Below are 18,703 nucleotides of genomic sequence, written 5' to 3' on the forward strand. Positions count from 1 at the left end.
GCCCCTGAAAATGTAGATTTAGGTGTTGAAATCAAAGTCCTAGCTTATTCAGAAGCTGAGAAATCACAAAATTTAGGTTTTTCGGACGCCATTTTGAAAAATCCAAGATGGCCGCCATGCAGACACCTGTGCAAATGGAAACATTGGTTTTCTGATTGCTTATACAATCTACTTTTCAAAAATATATAGTTTTCCAACTCTCCAAAAAAATCCAGCGAAAATACATAAGGAACCTGACTAAAAAGGCATATTCCACTCATTACTGTGAAATTATAGAGAAATACCATCTTTTAAGTTTTAACAATTTTATAATTTTTAAGCGTGCTTGTCTCATTTATAAAACCATCCATGGCCTAGCCCAGGTGGGCAGCGAGGGCCGAGACAGTGCAGGTTTTCCTTGCAACCAATCACCTCAGCAGGTGGGTTGCTGATGAGCTTCTCCCCTGAACATAAACACCTGATTATCAATGAAATCACCTGCTGAGGTGATTGATAGTAAGGAAAACCCTGCAGTGTCTCGGCTCTTCATGGCACATGATTGCCCACCCCAGGGCCCTAGCCCCTCCTCGTCTGGAGGGATTTATTAGACATACAGATAGTAACCTCAGGACTAGGTCTGCTTCTAGAGGGGACTGTGAGGTACCCTTTAGATGAACTGCCACTGGACAAAACACCATTTCTGTGAAGGGTTATACAAACTGGAACAGCCTTCCAACAACTATATGAGACAGTTCCATCCCGAGTGCTTTTAAAAATGAGCTTAACAGATGGCTCAGAAACAATCAAACCTGTCAACACAGGTGAGATGTATTGTATATAATTTAATTTTATATTTATTGCAATTGTGTTTTGTTGTTGTGTGTCTGAGGACTATAGATGGAAAGTAGCTTTTAGCTAAATCTGGCATATTTGCACAATGTCATGAAAATGTACAGTGTTCATTAATGTGCATTGTCCTCATCAAAAAAAAAAAAAAAAGGTGCCATGAGTGGCATCAAACAGCTGCTTATTTAATGTGACAGTCTTTGACTCTTCACCTTGTCATGAAAAATGGTAGAGTGCAATCTGATGAGGCTAAAACTGATTAATTAGTGTCCGGTAACTGAAGAAATACCATAATGTTGTGCTGTTTTGTGTCCCCCCTTGAGCTTTGACAATAGAAAAAGGAGCAACGAATTGCGGCTGGAATATTTAAAAAGTATATATTATTTATCAGCCTGCTGTGACTCACTATCAATCAGTAATAAACACAAACAGTATGGTACTAGTAGGTAGGTAGTTAGTAGGTAGTTGTCTAGTTAATTTGTACACTCCCACTGGCCGCTATATGAGGTACACAACAGTTCCTTGTTGGTACTGGGGTGAACCCCCTTTTGCCTTCAGAATGGCTTAAAGGGTTTTAATTCTTTTTGGGATAGATAGAATTGTGGGTGAAACACTCCTCCTCAGAGTTCTGGATCCATATACGAGTATAGTGTCACACAGTTGCCACATCATTAGTCAGGACTGTGCTGTGCCTTCACTTTGTTTAGCCAAATCCAGACACCACCATCTGAATATCGCTGCATAAATCGAGACTCACTGCTTGACTTCATAAGGAAGTGATGCAACACTACTTTTAGACCAAGCTTCACAACTACAACCCCTGGCAAAAATTATGGAATCACCGGCCTCAGAGGATGTTCATTCAGTTGTTTAATTTTGTAGAAAAAAAGCAGATCACAGACATGACACAAAACTAAAGTCATTTCAAATGGCAACTTTCTGGCTTTAAGAAACACTATAAGAAATCAAGAAAAAAAGATTGTGGCAGTCAGTAACGGTTACTTTTTTAGACCAAGCAGAGGAAAAAAATATGGAATCACTCAATTCTGAGGAATAAATTATGGAATCACCCTGTAAATTTTCATCCCCCCAATTAACACCTGCATCAAATCAGATCTGCTCATTGACATTGACCCTATGCCATGACATTGACCCTATGTGTCTTTTGCAAGGAATGTTTTTGCAGTTTTTGCTCTATGGCAAGATGCATTATCATCTTGAAAAATGATTTCATCATAATTTTTGCCAGGGGTTGATAAACAGGCAAGTCTGAGCAGGAAAACGGAATTTCCTACGACAAAATGAACCACAAAAACTCTGTTTAAAATGTGAAAAGTAGAAGAAATGAAAACTAAGAAAATTTAGTATTTCATATGATGAAATAAAACATTTTACACATTTGTGTATTTTTCCACACTTGGGATCTCTATTTTTTTTTTTTTGGGGGGGGGGGGGGGGCAAGTTGAGTCAGTCCAAGGTTATCATGAAATTTTGTTCAAGACACTTCAATTTTTAAAAAGCATAGTAAAACTTTTAAGTAATATAACTAAACAAGAACAATCTGAGATTTCTGATATCCACCAATCGAGCAAATGTAAAAAGATGATAAAACTATGCCCTCTGGAGACCTTGTGTTAGTTAAAATATTGTCAGACTGTTCGATACCGAGGACAACACAAAAGATTAAGAAAGTAAGAAATTAAAATTTAAAAATTAATTATTAGCTAAAATACATGGCTGTATAGTATTTAAAGCACAAACACACACACAACACACACACACAACACACACACACACACACACCACACACACACACCACACACACACACACACACACACCACACACACACATCCTAATCCAACTAGCTATTATTTTAATTATATGATGCATCATTGCAGTATTCCTATTATAGTATTAACAGTATTATAGTGTTGTTCATTTTCAGCAGCTCAGTAAAGAGTACGGCTGCTATAAATACCTCTATGATTATACTGAGTATTAATTATTGTTATTATATTTGGGAATGAACCGGAATAAATTGAAAACAACAGCAGATATACTGTGCTGTCAAATATGTAATAGTATATAACATACAGTAAATTTCACAGTAACAGTCTGTGCTGCACTGATAAGTGTAGCTCATTGTGGATTTCATAATTACACTTTGTGTAGAAGTACAGCATTTCACCATCAGACATAGAAAGGGACACGCCCCCACTTCCTGTGTGTGGTGCAAAATTCCTCCAGTGAAAGACTATAAAAACAAAGAACTGCAGACACCGGAATCAAACACACTCACTGCGAACAAGACTTCACAGCAAGTTCACCAGGTAAAGTGACTCTCCTTACACACTCTCTAATTCAGCTGGGAGGCTTATATAGAATGGGTCTTTATTCAGTATTTGACATGAAAAGTATCTTGTAAGCTTCTTTTAATAAAATATTTGGTGCTTTTAACCTTAAATGATGAGCAACATTTTTTAGAGTGATGCAAAAGAATGAGTGGAGTCAAATAAGTAGTAGAGTCATATAAATAAGAGATAAATTTAAATTTGACACAGCGCTATTCAGGTCTTCTAGATTTTTTAACAGAATGCATCAGAAGTAGAACATATTCTTTTCTGCCGACCTTATTTAGAAAACAAGGACTTTGAAGTCAAATCCAACACTGTTGACATGCAGAGCCTTAAAATGCCTCAAGGACTGGGTTTGCAAATTTCCCATCATCCACTGACAATGAAGCAAGTGGCCAGTCTGATCATCGCCGTGGAGACCACATCCAGCATGTTCACCTCCAAGACGTCTGAGACCAGCCACTGGGACAGCTGCTGAAACAATCGGTTTGCATAACCAAAGAATTTCTGCACAAACTGCCAGAAACCGTCTCAGGGAAGCTCATCTGCATGCTCGTCGTCCTCATCGGGGTCTCGACCTGACTCCAGTTCGTCGTCGTAACCGACTTGAGTGGGCAAATGCTCACATTCGCTGGCGTTTGGCACGTTGGAGAGGTGTTCTCTTCACGGATGATGCAAAGGAGATGTGTTGCACTGCATGAGGCAAATGGTGGTCACACCAGATACTGACTGGTATCCCCCCCCAATAAAACAAAATTGCACCTTTCAGAGTGGCCTTTTATTGTGGCAGTCTAAGGCCACCTGTGCACTAATCATGGTGTCTAATCAGCATCTTGGTATGGCACACCTGTGAGGTGGGATGGATTCTCAGCAAAGGAGAAGTGCTCACTATCACAGATTTAGACCGGTTTGTGAACAATATTTGAGGGAATGGTGATATTGTGTATGTGGAAAAAGTTTTAGATCTTTGAGTTCATCTCATACAAAATGGGAGCAAAACCAAAAGTGTTGCATTTATATTTTTGTGATATATGTTTACACACTTGTGTATTGACACACTTGTGTATTTTTACACATGTATGTATTTTTACACATGTGTGTATTTTTACACGTGTATTGACACTCTTGTGTCAGGGTTTGAGTTGTCTAGTTATCAGTTTTTATTTTCTCTGGTCTGTTTGTTATTTTTCTGATTCTTTGATTTCTGTATGTTGATTCGCTTGCTGGGTTTTTCTGTTTGGGTCTGTCTGTCTCTATCTCTCTTGTCTGTTGCTTGGTTCTTGGTGTTGGGTGTTTCCCTCTCTCTGGCAACACCCTTGTTCTGATGCTGTCCATGCACACCTGTTTCTTGATTTGCTGCTCATCACCTGGGGTTATATAAGCTCACTGGGTGTTGTTAGTTCCTTGCCAGTTTGTCGTCCCTTGTGCCTTCATTCCAGCTCTGTACCTACGTTCCATAGTCCTGCTAGACTCCTTGTGTGTTCCTAACCTCCAGCCTGTTGCAACGTCCATGCCTTAAGCCTGATGTTTTTTGTACTGCTGCTTTTCCTGTTCTGCCTACTTTGTACCGACCTCTGCTATCCACCCGAGTAAGCCTTTTACAACCAGAGCTGTTTCTTTGAGCCTTGCATTTGTGTCCAATTCCTGACCATCCAGCCTAATAGAACAATCTGGCCAACCATGGACACAGCCAGCTCAGACCCGTTCCAGCTGGTGGCTCCGCCACGCCTCCTATCTGTTCGACTTCCTCGACCCACGTCGGAGCAGAATCACCGCATCGTAGCATGGAGAACCCATGCAACTGGGTCACAACCGTCTGTCTTCAGCCGAGAGACATCACCACCGAGAAGCCAAACTTTTTTTTACTGTGGTCATTCGATAACCATTGTTATGCCAGGGTGCCACTGTGCAGCCAAAGTCCAACTTACGGGTGAGTCAAACTCTATTCTCCCATCCTAAGCACAAAATATAATTCCTGCTAAATTATCCTCTGAAAATGCTTCAGCTTTTGTTGATTCCATTTCTGATGCTAACTTGATATTGTCCTCTCTTGCCAGTCCCTGCACCTTAGACTGTTTAAGCTCGCGTGCCCTCTGGTGGTGCGCGCTACAGATGGCCATGAATTGGGTTGTATTGCTCACAGGACATAGACAGTTTTCTATGATAGTGTCGGAGAACCACTCAGAATTAATCAGCTTTCATGTATTTGATAATATGACTCACCCAATAATCCTGTGGCACCCCTGCTACAACAACACAGTCCTAATTTCAATTGGCCTAAAGGTGAAATTGTTTCTTGGGGCCTGTCTGTACACAGTCCTGCATGTTAAACCCACTCGTTCTCAGCCAGAATCCAAACAAGATCTCGCGTGGGTGCCGCCATGCTATCATGATTTGGCTCCAGTATTCAGCAAAAGCAAAGCCAATCTGTGCCTCCTCATTGGGAATACAATTGCACTATTGAGCTTCTCCTTGGGGCAGGCCCACTTCGAGGAAAGCTTTTTTTTCTCTGTCGGCACCTGAAGCAACGCCATGTACGAATACATACAGGAGTCTTTGGCAGCAGTTTGATTAGACCATCGTCATTGCCCACAGGGACGGGGTTCTTTTTTCATTGAGAAAAAAAGATAAAACGCTGCGCCAGGTACTGATTATCGTGGGCTTAGCGACATTACAGTTTAAGAACCGTTATCCTCTGCCACTCATCTGTACGGCGTTCAAATTATTAAGGGGCCATAATCTTCACCAAAATTCAATCTTTGTAGTGTTTACCATCTAGTTAGTACAGGGGTGAGCAACGAAGGCCGAGACACTGCAGGTTTTCCTGCAACCAGTCACCTCAGCAGGTGGGTTGCTGATGAGCTTCTCCCCTGAACATAACACCTGATCGTCAATAAAATCACCTGCTGAGACCCTGATCATTAATGAAATCACCTGCTGAGGTGATTGGTAGCAAGGAAAACTGCAGTGTCTCGGCCCTTCATGGCACAAGATTGCCCCCACTGAATAAAGCAAGGAGATGAATGGAAACCGCTTTTAACACCCGTCTGGTCACTACGAACATTTAGTCATGCCTTTTGGCCTCACCACACTCCCGCTTTTTCCAGAATTTAGTAATGATGTGTTGCGGGAATACTTAAATAAATTAATTTTGGTACTTGGATGATATACTAATTTTCTCTCCTGATCCCCAAACCCACATCGGTTGAGTGTGCACCATATTGCAGACTTTGCTGCACCATAGCCTGTTTGTCAAAGCTGAAAAATGTGAATTTCATAAAACTACTGTTTCATTACTAGTTTTGTCAAAGCAGAAGAGAGATTAAGATGGACCCAGATAAGGTGGTTGCTGTGTGTGACTGGTGGTTGCAACCTTGCGGAAGGAAGTACAAAAATTCTTGGGCTTCACCAACTTCTCCTGTAAATTCATTCATAACGTCAGCATCGTCGCCGCTCCTGTATGAAGTCACATCGTCCCTTTGGCCATTTGTCTGGATGCCGGAGTGCTATGAGGCTTTTAGGGTCTTAAAGAAACGCTTCACTGCGGCCCCCATGTTGCTCCTGCCTGACCCCGCTCGACAGTTCATGGTTGAGGTCGATCTTCTGATGTAGATGGGTGCGGTCCTCTTGCAACATAATCCCACTGACAATAGGTTGCATCCAAGCGTCTATCTCTCCAGAAGTTGACCGTAGCTGGGTGCAACTACAGCATCAGAGATCGAGAATTGTTGGCAGTGAAGTGGCCTTGGAGGAGTGGCGCCACTGGTGGAGGGACACAGATGCCTTTTTTGCTTTGCACTGATGCAGCACTGAGATCTAGCAGCACGAGAACTGTAGTGGTGTCTGAATCCATTGCAAGCAGAAGATCATTCACCACTTTAGTGAGAGCGTCTCTGTAGAATGGTATTTTCTAAAAGCAGACTGCAGTGGCTCGAAAATTATTCTCAGTAAGATAGTCCACAAGCTGCCGTGAAGCACTTTTCCAGAATTTTAGAGCAAAATGATAGATTTGATATCAGCCTATAGTTTTTCAATACACCAGGGTCAAGGTTAGATTTCTTAAGTATTGGTTTAATCACTGCCGATTTGAAACATTTAGGAACAGATCCAGAAGTTAATGAGAGATTAATAATTTCCAGAACAGTCAGCCCAAGAGTGGGCCACAGGTCCTTAAACAGTTTTGTTGGTATAGGATCAAATAAACAGGTTGTGCTTTTTGCAGACGTTATGAGGTTTGTCAGCATGCCTGGTGAGATACTGTCAAATTCTGTAAATCTATATATACCTCAGTAATGGCACCCACCTCAATAGCAGTGTGTAGTTAACCTAATGTCTTCTATTTTCTTCCCGAAGTAATCCAAGAAATCTTGTGCTGTAAAAGGAGAGTGAACTACAGGTGTTGTCCATGTTATAAGTGTTGCCAATGTGTCGAAAAAAAACTTTGAGTTATGCTTGTTTTTGTTGATCAAATCAGAGTAATAGGTCCGCTTTGTAGCCAGTAGTGCATGCTTATAGTCTGAGATAGCATCACACCACGTAAGGTGGAATACTTCTAATTTTGACTACGCCATTTTCGTCTGGACCTCTAGCCTTAATGCTTGACGTCATGCAAGTAATTGAACCAAGATGAGTGTGTTTTGTGCAGGCGTGGTTTTAATATAGGTGGCACAATCATGTCAAGTGTAGTTTTGAGCACTGAGTTTAAACTATCCACAAGACTGTCTAGGTAGTCCTCTAATTAATTTGTACACATCCACTGGCCTTTATGAGGTACACAGTTCTATTTGGTACTGGGCTGAGCCCCCTTTTGCCTTCAGAATGTCCTAAACTGTTTTAAAATTTTGGGGGAGATAGCTAGAAAGGCAGGTAAACACTCCTCAGAGTTCTGGATCCATATATAGTGTCACATAGTTACCACATCATTAGTCAGGATGGTATCGTGCCTTCATGCTGTAAGCCACCATCTGAATATTGTTGCATAATCGAGACTCACTGCTTGACTTCATAGGGAAGTGATGCAATACTACTTTTAGACCATGCTTCACAACTATAAACAACAGGCAAGTCCAATCAGGATGAGGGAATTTCTTTTCCTACGTCAAATGAACCACAAAACTCTCATGACCCAGTTTAAAATGTGAAAAGGGGAAGAAATGAAAAATAAGAAAATTTATGATTTCATATGATGAAATCATAAATGTTTACACACTGTGTTTACACACGTATGTATTTTTACACACTTGTGTATTGACACACTTGTGTATTTTTACACATGTATGTATTTTTACACATGTGTATTTTTACACGTGTATTGACACTCTTGTGTCAGGGTTTGAGTTTGTCTAGTTATCAGTTTTTTTTATTTTCTGGTCTGTTTGTTATTTTTCTGATTCTTTGATTTCTGTATGTTGATTCGCTTGCTGGGTTTTTCTGTTTGGGTCTGTCTGTCTCTATCTCTCTTGTCTGTTGCTTGGTTCTTGGTGTTGGGTGTTTCCCTCTCTCTGGCAACACCCTTGTTCTGATGCTGTCCATGCACACCTGTTCTTGATTTGCTGCTCATCACCTGGGGTTATATAAGCTCACTGGGTGTGTTAGTTCCTTGCCAGTTTGTCGTCCCTTGTGCCTTCATTCCAGCTCTGTACCTACGTTCCATAGTCCTGCTAGACTCCTTGTGTGTTCCTAACCTCCAGCCTGTTGCAACGTCCATGCCTTAAGCCTGATGTTTTTTGTACTGCTGCTTTTCCTGTTCTGCCTACTTGTGTACCGACCTCTGCTATCCACCCGAGTAAAGCCTTTTACAACCAGAGCTGTTTCTTTGAGCCTTGCATTTGTGTCCAATTCCTGACCATCCAGCCTAATAGAACAATCTGGCCAACCATGGACACAGCCAGCTCAGACCCGTTCCAGCTGGTGGCTCCGCCACGCCTCCTATCTGTTCGACTTCCTCGACCCACGTCGGAGCAGAATCACCGCATCGTAGCATGGAGGAACCCATGCAACTGGGTCACACCCGTCTGTCTTCAGCCGAGAGACATCACCACCGAGAAGCCAAACTTTTTTTTTACTGTGGTCATTCGATAACCAATTGTTATGCCAGGGGTGCCACTGTGCAGCCAAAGTCCAACTTACGGGTGAGTCAAAACTCTAATCTCCCATCCTAAGCACAAAATATAATTCCTGCTAAATTATCCTCTGAAAATGCTTCAGCTTTTGTTGATTCCATTTCTGATGCTAACTTGATATTGTCCTCTCTTGCCAGGTCCCTGCACCTTAGACTGTTTAAGCTCGCGTGCCCTCTGGTGGTGCGCGCTACAGATGGCCATGAATTGGGTTGTATTGCTCACAGGACATAGACAGTTTCTATGATAGTGTCGGAGAACCACTCAGAATTAATCAGCTTTCATGTATTTGATAATATGACTCACCCAATAATCCTGTGGCACCCCTGGCTACAACAACACAGTCCTAATTTCAATTGGCCTAAAGGTGAAATTGTTTCTTGGGGGCCTGTCTGTACACAGTCCTGCATGTTAAAACCCACTCGTTCTCAGCCAGAATCCAAACAAGATCTCGCGTGGGTGCCGCCATGCTATCATGATTTGGCTCCAGTATTCAGCAAAAGCAAAGCCAAATCTGTGCCTCCTCATTGGGAATACAATTGCACTATTGAGCTTCTCCTTGGGGCAGGCCCACTTCGAGGAAAGCTTTTTTTCTCTGTCGGCACCTGAAAGCAACGTCATGTACGAATACATACAGGAGTCTTTGGCAGCAGGTTTGATTAGACCATCGTCATTGCCCACAGGGACGGGTTCTTTTTCATTGAGAAAAAAGATAAAACGCTGCGCCAGGGTACTGATTATCGTGGGCTTAGCGACATTACAGTTAAGAACCGTTATCCTCTGCCACTCATCTGTACGGCGTTCAAATTATTAAGGGGCCATAATCTTCACCAAAATTCAATCTTTGTAGTGTTTACCATCTAGTTAGGTACAGGGTGAGCAACGAAGGCCGAGACACTGCAGGTTTTCCTTGCAACCAGTCACCTCAGCAGGTGGGTTGCTGATGAGCTTCTCCCCTGAACATAAACACCTGATCGTCAATAAAATCACCTGCTGAGACACCTGATCATTAATGAAATCACCTGCTGAGGTGATTGGTAGCAAGGAAAACCTGCAGTGTCTCAGCCCTTCATGGCACAAGATTGCCCCCACTGAATAATGCAAGGAGATGAATGGAAACCGCTTTTAACACCCGTCTGGTCACTACGAACATTTAGTCATGCCTTTTGGCCTCACCAACACTCCTGCTGTTTTCCAGAATTTAGTTAATGATGTGTTGCGGGAATATTTAAATACATTCATTTTGGTATACTTGGATGATATACTTATTTTTCTCCTGATCCCCAAACCCACATCGGTTGAGTGCGCACCGTATTGCAGACTTTGCTGCACCATAGCCTGTTTGTCAAAGCTGAAAAATGTGAATTTCATAAAACTACTGTTTCATTACTAAGTTTTGTCAAAGCAGAAGGAGATTAAGATGGACCCAGATAAGGTGGTGGCTGTGTGTGACTGGGTGGTTGCAACCTTGCGGAAGGAAGTACAAAAATTCTTGGGCTTCACCAGCTTCTCCTGTAAATTCATTCATAACGTCAGCATTGTCGCCGCTCCACTCTATGAAGTCATATCGTCCCTTTGGCCATTTGTCTGGACGCCGGAGTGCTATGAGGCTTTTAGGGTCTTAAAGAAACTCTTCACTGCGGCCCCCATGTTGCTCCTGCCTGACCCCGCTCGACAGTTCATGGTTGAGGTCGATGCTTCTGATGTAGGTTTGGGTGCGGTCCTCTTGCAACATAATCCCACTGACAATAGGTTGCATCCAAGCGTCTATCTCTCCAAGAAGTTGACCGTAGCTGGGTGCAACTACAGCATCAGAGATCGAGAATTGTTGGCAGTGAAAGTGGCCTTGGAGGAATGGCGCCACTGGTGGAGGGGCACAGATGCCGTTTTGCTTTTCACCAATCATAAAAATCTGGAATACCTGCGTACCGTGAAGTGTCTCAGCTCTCATCAGGCTAGGTGGGCAATGTTTTTAGCCGTTTCAATTTCATTCTCTCTTATCGGCCGGACTCAAAAAATGGCAAACCGGACATGTTATCCCATCAGGGCAATCTGGTTGACACCCGTCTGATCCGGGAACCATTTTACCAGCGTTTTGTCTTGGCATTAACATTGGAAATTGAGTCCAAAGTCCAGTCTGCTGCGGGTGATGCTCCTGTTCCCCCGGGTTGTCCCAGTGACAAACTTTTTGTTCCAGCAGCTCTCAGGGGGGATGTGATCAGGCGGGCTCACAACAGTCTCTTCTCATGCCACCCAGGTATTAAAAAGACTATGTTTGTAATTCAGCAGAGATTCTGGTAGCCCGTTTGGCAAAAGATGTTATGGAATATTTCAATGCTTGTCAAATATGTGCTACTCACAAGTCATCTAATTGTCTGCCTGCAAGTCATTTACAGCCATTGCCTTTACCCTCTCATCCCTGGTCTCACATACCAACCCAGTCTCACGGATTGCCATGATTCAGCAGCACGAAATATACATTAATCTATTGGTTCATCATTGTCATGAAAAGTGCTAAATTTTCGTCATGAGAGCACAAATTCATTCTACACTCAACAAAAATATAAACGCAACACTTTTGGTTTTGCTCCCATTTTGTATGAGATGAACTCAAAGATCTAAAACTTTTTCCACATACACAATATCACCATTTCCCTCAAATATTGTTCACAAACCAGTCTAAATCTGTGATAGTGAGCACTTCTCCTTTGCTGAGATAATCCTTCCCACCTCACAGGTGTGCCATATCAAGATGCTGATTAGACACCATGATTAGTGCACAGGTGTGCTTTAGACTGCCCACAATAAAAGGCCACTCTGAAAAGTGCAGTTTTATCACACAGCACAATGCCACAGATGTTGCAAGATTTGAGGGAGTGTGCAATTGGCATGCTGACAGCAGGAATGTCAACCAGAGCTGTTGCTCGTGTATTGAATGTTCATTTCTCTACCATAAGCTGTCTCCAAAGGCGTCTCAGAGAATTTGGCAGTACATCCAACCAGCCTCACAACCGCAGACCACGTGTAACCACACCAGCCCAGGATCTCCACATCCAGCATGTTCACCTCCAAGATCGTCTGAGACCAGCCACTCGGACAGCTGCTGAAACAATTGGTTTGCATAACCAAAGAATTTCTGCACAAACTGTCAGAAACCATCTCAGGGAAGCTCATCTGCATGCTCGTCGTCCTCATTGGGGTCTCGACCTGACTCCAGTTCGTCGTCGTAACTGACTTGAGTGGGCAAATGCTCACATTCACTGGCGTTTGGCACGTTGGAGAGGTGTTCTCTTCACGGATGAATCCCGGTTCACACTGTTCAGGGCAGATGGCAGACAGCGTGTGTGGCGTCGTGTGGGTGAGCGGTTTTCTGATGTCAATGTTGTGGATCGAGTGGCCCATGGTGGCGGTGGGGTTATGGTATGGGCAGGCATCTGTTATGGACGAAGAACACAGGTGCATTTTATTGATGGCATTTTGAATGCACAGAGATACCGTGACGAGATCCTGAGGCCCATTGTTGTGCCATACATCCAAGAACATCACCTCATGTTGCAGCAGGATAATGCACGGCCCCATGTTGCAAGGATCTGTACACAATTCTTGGAAGCTGAAAATGTCCCAGTTCTTTCATGGCCGGCATACTCACCGGACATGTCACCCATTGAGCATGTTTGGGATGCTCTGGACTGGCGTATCCGACAGCGTGTACCAGTTCCTGCCAATATCCAGCAACTTCGCACAGCCATTGAAGAGGAGTGGACCAACATTCCACAGGCCACAATTGACAACCTGATCAACTCTATGCGAAGGAGATGTGTTGCACTGCATGAGGCAAATGGTGGTCACACAGATACTGACTGGTATCCCCCCCCAATAAAAAAACTGCACCTTTCAGAGTGGCCTTTTATTGTGGGCAGTCTAAGGCACACCTGTGCACTAATCATGGTGTCTAATCAGCATCTTGGTATGGCACACCTGTGAGGTGGGATGGATTATCTCAGCAAAGGAGAAGTGCTCACTATCACAGATTTAGACTGGTTTGTGAACAATATTTGAGGGAAATGGTGATATTGTGTATGTGGAAAAAGTTTTAGATCTTTGAGTTCATCTCATACAAAATGGGAGCAAAACCAAAAGTGTTGCATTTATATTTTTGTTGAGTGTAATTCTTTTTGCGATGGCTGCACGTAATTAAAAGTGCAGTGGGAGGGGGGGGGGGGGGGGGAGTCAGGGTGGTTATGGTTAGGGTTAGGGGAAGGAGTAGGGTTAGGTTATGGTTAAGGTTAGGGTAGGGGGTAGGAGTAGGTTTAGTAATAGTGAGTTTAAAAAAAACATCATGAAAATTTGAATTATTTTGTGACAGGAGGATGAAAAAAAAAAAGTGAGACTAGCCTGCACATAACGGTAGATTTTGTAACCGGTATTCCGCCCTCTAGGGGCAACAAGGTGGTATTGACTGTGGTAGATAGGTTGTCGAAAATGGCTCATTTCATTAATTTGCCTAAACTGCCCTCGTCTAAAGAAACAGCTGAAGTTATGCTTTCACAATCTGAAAGATTCAATCAGGAATTAGGAAAAGGACTCCGCATTCTCGCCTCACAACACCTCGCCTCATGGTTATCTCAACTCCCACGGACTGAGCTTGCACACAATCACTTACTGTCTGCTTCCACTGGTTACTGTCCTTTCCATGTTGTTTTTGGTCATCAACCTTCTCTGTTTCCACCCACAGTGTTATGTGTAGGGACACTGGTGAGAACCGATCCAGCGTCTGACTGAACCCAGCATTAAATAACCAAAGCAATTCCAGAAAACAAGTTTATTTTCTTTCCCCTGTGCTGTACACAAAATACTAAATAAGACATCTGGTAAGGTGAAGAGGCGGCGCGCTCTCTCAGCGTCACAACGGATCGGAGCCCGAACATTCTGGACTCAGGAACCCCGCCGACACCCCCAGGTGGCTTTTCCAGGACTGTACGCTGCGAAGGAGGAACAGAGGTGAGGTTATTCAACACTGTTACCAAGAATTACTATTTAGAGGCACACTTATCAGCAACACGTTCAGGTCTGACTTCGGACTTAATTTAAAAGGGCAGCTACTCACAGCCAGTGGAGGATTACTGATCCATGCGCCACAGCCGTGAGGCGCAAACCAGACAATTTTCACCAATATTTGAATATAGCTGCGCAAAACCAAATTACAATCACAAATGATCTCTTAAGAATAATCACCTCTGACGTGTGCTGACAGCATTTGCCTCTCAACCTCGTCCTCCTTCACAGGCGCGATGTCAGAACCTGGAGCGGCCCTCAGCGTCCCACAAACGGTCGTCACAAGGTCGTATTCTCCGGCAATTCAGCCCTGATCACTGCTGGCTTAAATGCAGTTCTTCATTTCTTCATTGGCACCAGCTGAGAGTCCTTAGGTCCGCACGTGAGTGCCACAGGTGTTGAGATCGTCCTGATGGAGAGCCGCACGTGAATGCAACAGGTGCAGCAGATCACTGTGACAGAGGTGAGAGACTCTTCTGCAGCACACTCTCCCCAGAGATCAGCCCCAAACCACCTGGGAAGGAAAACAAACACAAAAACAGCAAACAATGTCCAGCCAAACCCCCCAACACACAACACACAGTGTCCACTTCTCCTGTTCCATCCGCACTAAGTCTCATTCTCCGCTGCCGACAAACCTTGGAGTGGGCAAGAAGATACCATAAATGAACATTACTTTAAAGCTATTTATTTCACTGAAGTTTGATTAACAATTGTTATAATAAAATAATGACTCTGTAATTTAAAAGATTAAATAAAATACCCGGAGAACTGAAACGATATTTTGTGGATGATGATATTTTTTTTTAAGTTCACTCAGGCAGCAGGGAGTCAGAGACACAATACAGATTAATTTCAATTTATTTCATTTATATAGTGCCAAATCACAACAAAGTTGCCTCAAGGCGCTTCACACAAGTAAGGTCTAACCTTACCAACCCCCAGAGCAAGCACACAGGTGACAGTGGTAAGGAAAAACTCCCTCTGATGATTTGAGGAAGAAACCTCACGCAGACCAGACTCAAAGGGGTGACCCTCTGCTTGGGCCATGCTACCGACACAATTGACAAAACAAATGCAGGAACTTTTGGGAGTCCATGCTGGTGCACAGGACGGGAAGCTTGCAGAAGAAGACACCCACTCCCACCTCTGGATGGAGCCGCACCTTAAATAGCGAGACAAACAGAATCAGTCGGCAGAAAACAACATCCATCCATCCATTCATCCATCCATATTCTTCCACTTCATCCGAGGTCTGGTCACGGGGGCAGCAGCTCAAGCAAAACCGCTCAGACCTCCCGATCCACACACACCTCCCCCAGCTCCTCCGGGGGAACCCCGAGGCGTTCCCAAGCTAGCTGTGAGACGTAGTCCTTCCAGGGTGTCCTGGGTCTTCCACGGGGCCTCCTCCCAATGGGACGTGCCCGGAACACTTCTCCAGCGAGGTGTTCAGGGGGCATCTGAAAAAGATGTCCATTCCACATCAGCTGGCTCCTTTCAACGTGGAGGAGCAGTGGCTCGACTCCGAGCTCCTCCCGAGTCACCGAGCTCCTCACCCTATCTCTAAGGGAGCGCCCAGCCACCCTGCGGAGGAAACATCTCGGACGCTTGTACTCGCGATCTTGTTCTTTCAGTCATGAGCCAAATCTCATGACCATAGGTGAGGGTCGGAACTAGGGATGAAATGATTAATCAAGTAATTTGAATAATTCGATTGCAAAAAATGTTCGAGGCAACTTCTTTGCCTTGAAGCTTTGTTTAAAGCTGTTTAAAGTGAAGCAGTGTGTTTATATATATACATATATATGTTTAAAATGTGGTTTGCTCCACTGGCTGCTCTCCACCTCCACAGATGAAGCGAAAGGAAGCGCACTTTAAATGAATCATGTTTAATTATTAAAAAAATGGTTTTTTTTTTCAGATTTGATAAGAATTTTTATCAACAGGATGTAGAGTTAATTTATCAGTGCAGCTGTTGTGGAAATGTTGCACTCCACAGCCGATTATTCAAAGGCTTTGTTATTCGCCAAGTATCCACAGAAAACAAGGAATTTGACTTCGGTTTGAGCTGCTCTGTATGGCATGTAGAAATATACACTAAGCACTAAATAAATCACAGCAATAAAAAGTGCAAATGAAATGTGCAATAAGAAAAAAAAAAGAATGTCCTGTCTGCAGACTGAAGATTTCACAGAGTGCCTGGGCTTATGGTTTGGCAAAGCTCCAAAACTTAATAATGTGAAAAAATAAATAATTACCTGGGAAAACAGAGAGAGGGAACATCCTAAACTTAAAAATTTGCATGAAGGCACAGTCAGGGAGAGCCCTGCCACTACTGATATTGTTCAAAAATACAAAAGTACTTTTTTTATCCGATTACTCGATTAATCGATAAAATAATCAATAGAATACTCAATTCCAAAAATATTCAATAGCTGCAGCCCTAGTCGGAACGTAGATAGATCGGTAAATCGAGAGCTTTGCCCCCCTACTCAGCTCTCTCTTCACCACGACGATCCGATACAGCGACCGCATCACTGTAGACGCTGCACCGATCCGTCTGTCGATCTCACGCTCCATCTGTCCCTCTCTCATGAACAAGACCCAGAGACACTTAAACTCCTCCACTTGAGGCAAGGACACTCCACTGGCCTGAAGAGGGCAAGGCACCTTTTTCCGGTCGAAAACCATGGCCTTGGATTTGGAGGTGCTGATTTTCATCCCGGCCGCTTCACACTCAGCTGCAAACCGCTCCAGTGCACGCTGAAGGTCCCGATTTGACAAAGCCAACAGAACCACATCATCCGCAAACAGCAGAGACGAGATTCTGTGGTTCCCAAACCGGACCCCCTCTACACCCTGCCTGCCCCGAAATTCTGTCCATAAAGGTAATGAACAGAACCGGTGACAAAAGGCAGCCCTGGTGGAGGCCGACGTGCACTGGAAACAGGCTTGACTTACTACCGACAATGCAAACCAAGCTCCTGCTGCGGTCGTACATGGACCGGAAAGTCCTTAACAAAGGACCCCGGACCCCGTACTCCCAGAGCACCCCCCACAGTATTCCTTCCACCGCCCGACAACATCCCCAGTCAGGGTCAACAGCTCCCCACCCGCACTGTCGACAGTGTTGGTGGAGAGCTGCTTCTGCCTCTGGAGGTGTCGGATGGTTTACCAGAATTTCTTCGAGGCTGACTGATAGTCCTCCTCCATGGCCTCCCCGAACTCCTCCCAGACCCAAGTTTTTGCCTCTGCGACCGCACAGGTTGCAGCACGCTTGGCCTGCCGGTACCTGTCAGCTGCCTCCGGAGTCCCACCTGCAAACAAAGACAAGTAGGACTCTTCTTCAGCTTGACAGCATCATTTACTTCCAGCATCCACCACCAGGTTCGGGGATTGCCGCCGCGACAGGCACCAGAGACCCTCCGACTACAGCTGCGAGCGGCCGCATTGGCAATGGAGGTGGAGAACATGGTCCACTCGGACTCCATGTCTCCAACCTCCCCTGGGATCTGGGAGAAGCTCTCCCGGAGGTGGGAGTTGAAGACCTCACTGACAGAGGGTTCCGCCAGTTGTTCCCAGCAGACCCTCATGATTCCTTTGGGCCTGCCAGGTTTGACCGGCTTCCTCCAGTCCCAGCGGATCCAACTCACCACCAGGTGGTGATCAGTTGACAGCTCAGCCCCTCTCTTCACCCAAGTGTCTGAGACACGTGGCCGAAGGTCAGATGATACAACTACAAAGCTGATCATTGACCTCCGGCTCAGGGTGTCCTGGTGCCACATGCACTTATGGACACCCTTGCGCTCGAACATGGTGTTCATGATAGACAAACTGTGGCTAGAACAGAAGTCCAACAACTGAACACCACTTGGGCTCAGATTGGGGAGGCCGTGCTTCCCAATCACCCCAATCCCTCCAGACCCGACCCCCATGGCCCCCTCTGCAGGTGGTGAACCCACAGGAGGACGGGCCCACGTCAGTCTGTCAGGCTGGGCCCAGCCGGGCCCCATGGGCTAAGGCCCAACCACCAGGCGCTCATGCGCGAGCCCCAACCCCAGGCCTGGCTCCAGGGTGACATCTCGGTCCTTGATATTATACTGGTCATGGGATCTTCTGAAGCTCCCATGACCAGTATAATATCCCAAAAAAGCTCCCAGAAAACAACAAATGCAGTACAATTTGTCAGCATTAAGCAACAAGAAAAGCACAAGAAATACTAAGGTGATCGCCAGCCACTAGCCCTAAGCTTCACTAAAAGACCCAGACTTTAAATAAAGTTGAGGCCGTGGCCCACTCCGTTTCCTAATGAAATGAATTTAAAAGGGTAAAAAGCATAGTACCATACT

The 18,703-nt window shown here is 44.5% G+C and overlaps 1 protein-coding gene across 1 annotated transcript in view; it reads left to right on the forward strand.

Annotated features, from left to right (window-relative positions):
- Positions 1-3,476: 3,476 nt before the first annotated feature.
- Positions 3,477-18,703, forward strand: part of LOC117510917 (interleukin-1 beta-like) — a 34,053-nt gene continuing 18,826 nt past the window's right edge. The window contains exon 1 of the mRNA XM_034170817.1: positions 3,477-3,543. Coding sequence (XP_034026708.1) covers positions 3,503-3,543 — 41 coding nt within the window. The 5' untranslated portion in view covers positions 3,477-3,502. The remainder of the gene's footprint in view (positions 3,544-18,703) is intronic.

This window comes from Thalassophryne amazonica, chromosome 5 (assembly GCF_902500255.1).
Source record: "Thalassophryne amazonica chromosome 5, fThaAma1.1, whole genome shotgun sequence".
Classification (NCBI taxonomy): Eukaryota; Metazoa; Chordata; class Actinopteri; order Batrachoidiformes; family Batrachoididae; genus Thalassophryne; species Thalassophryne amazonica.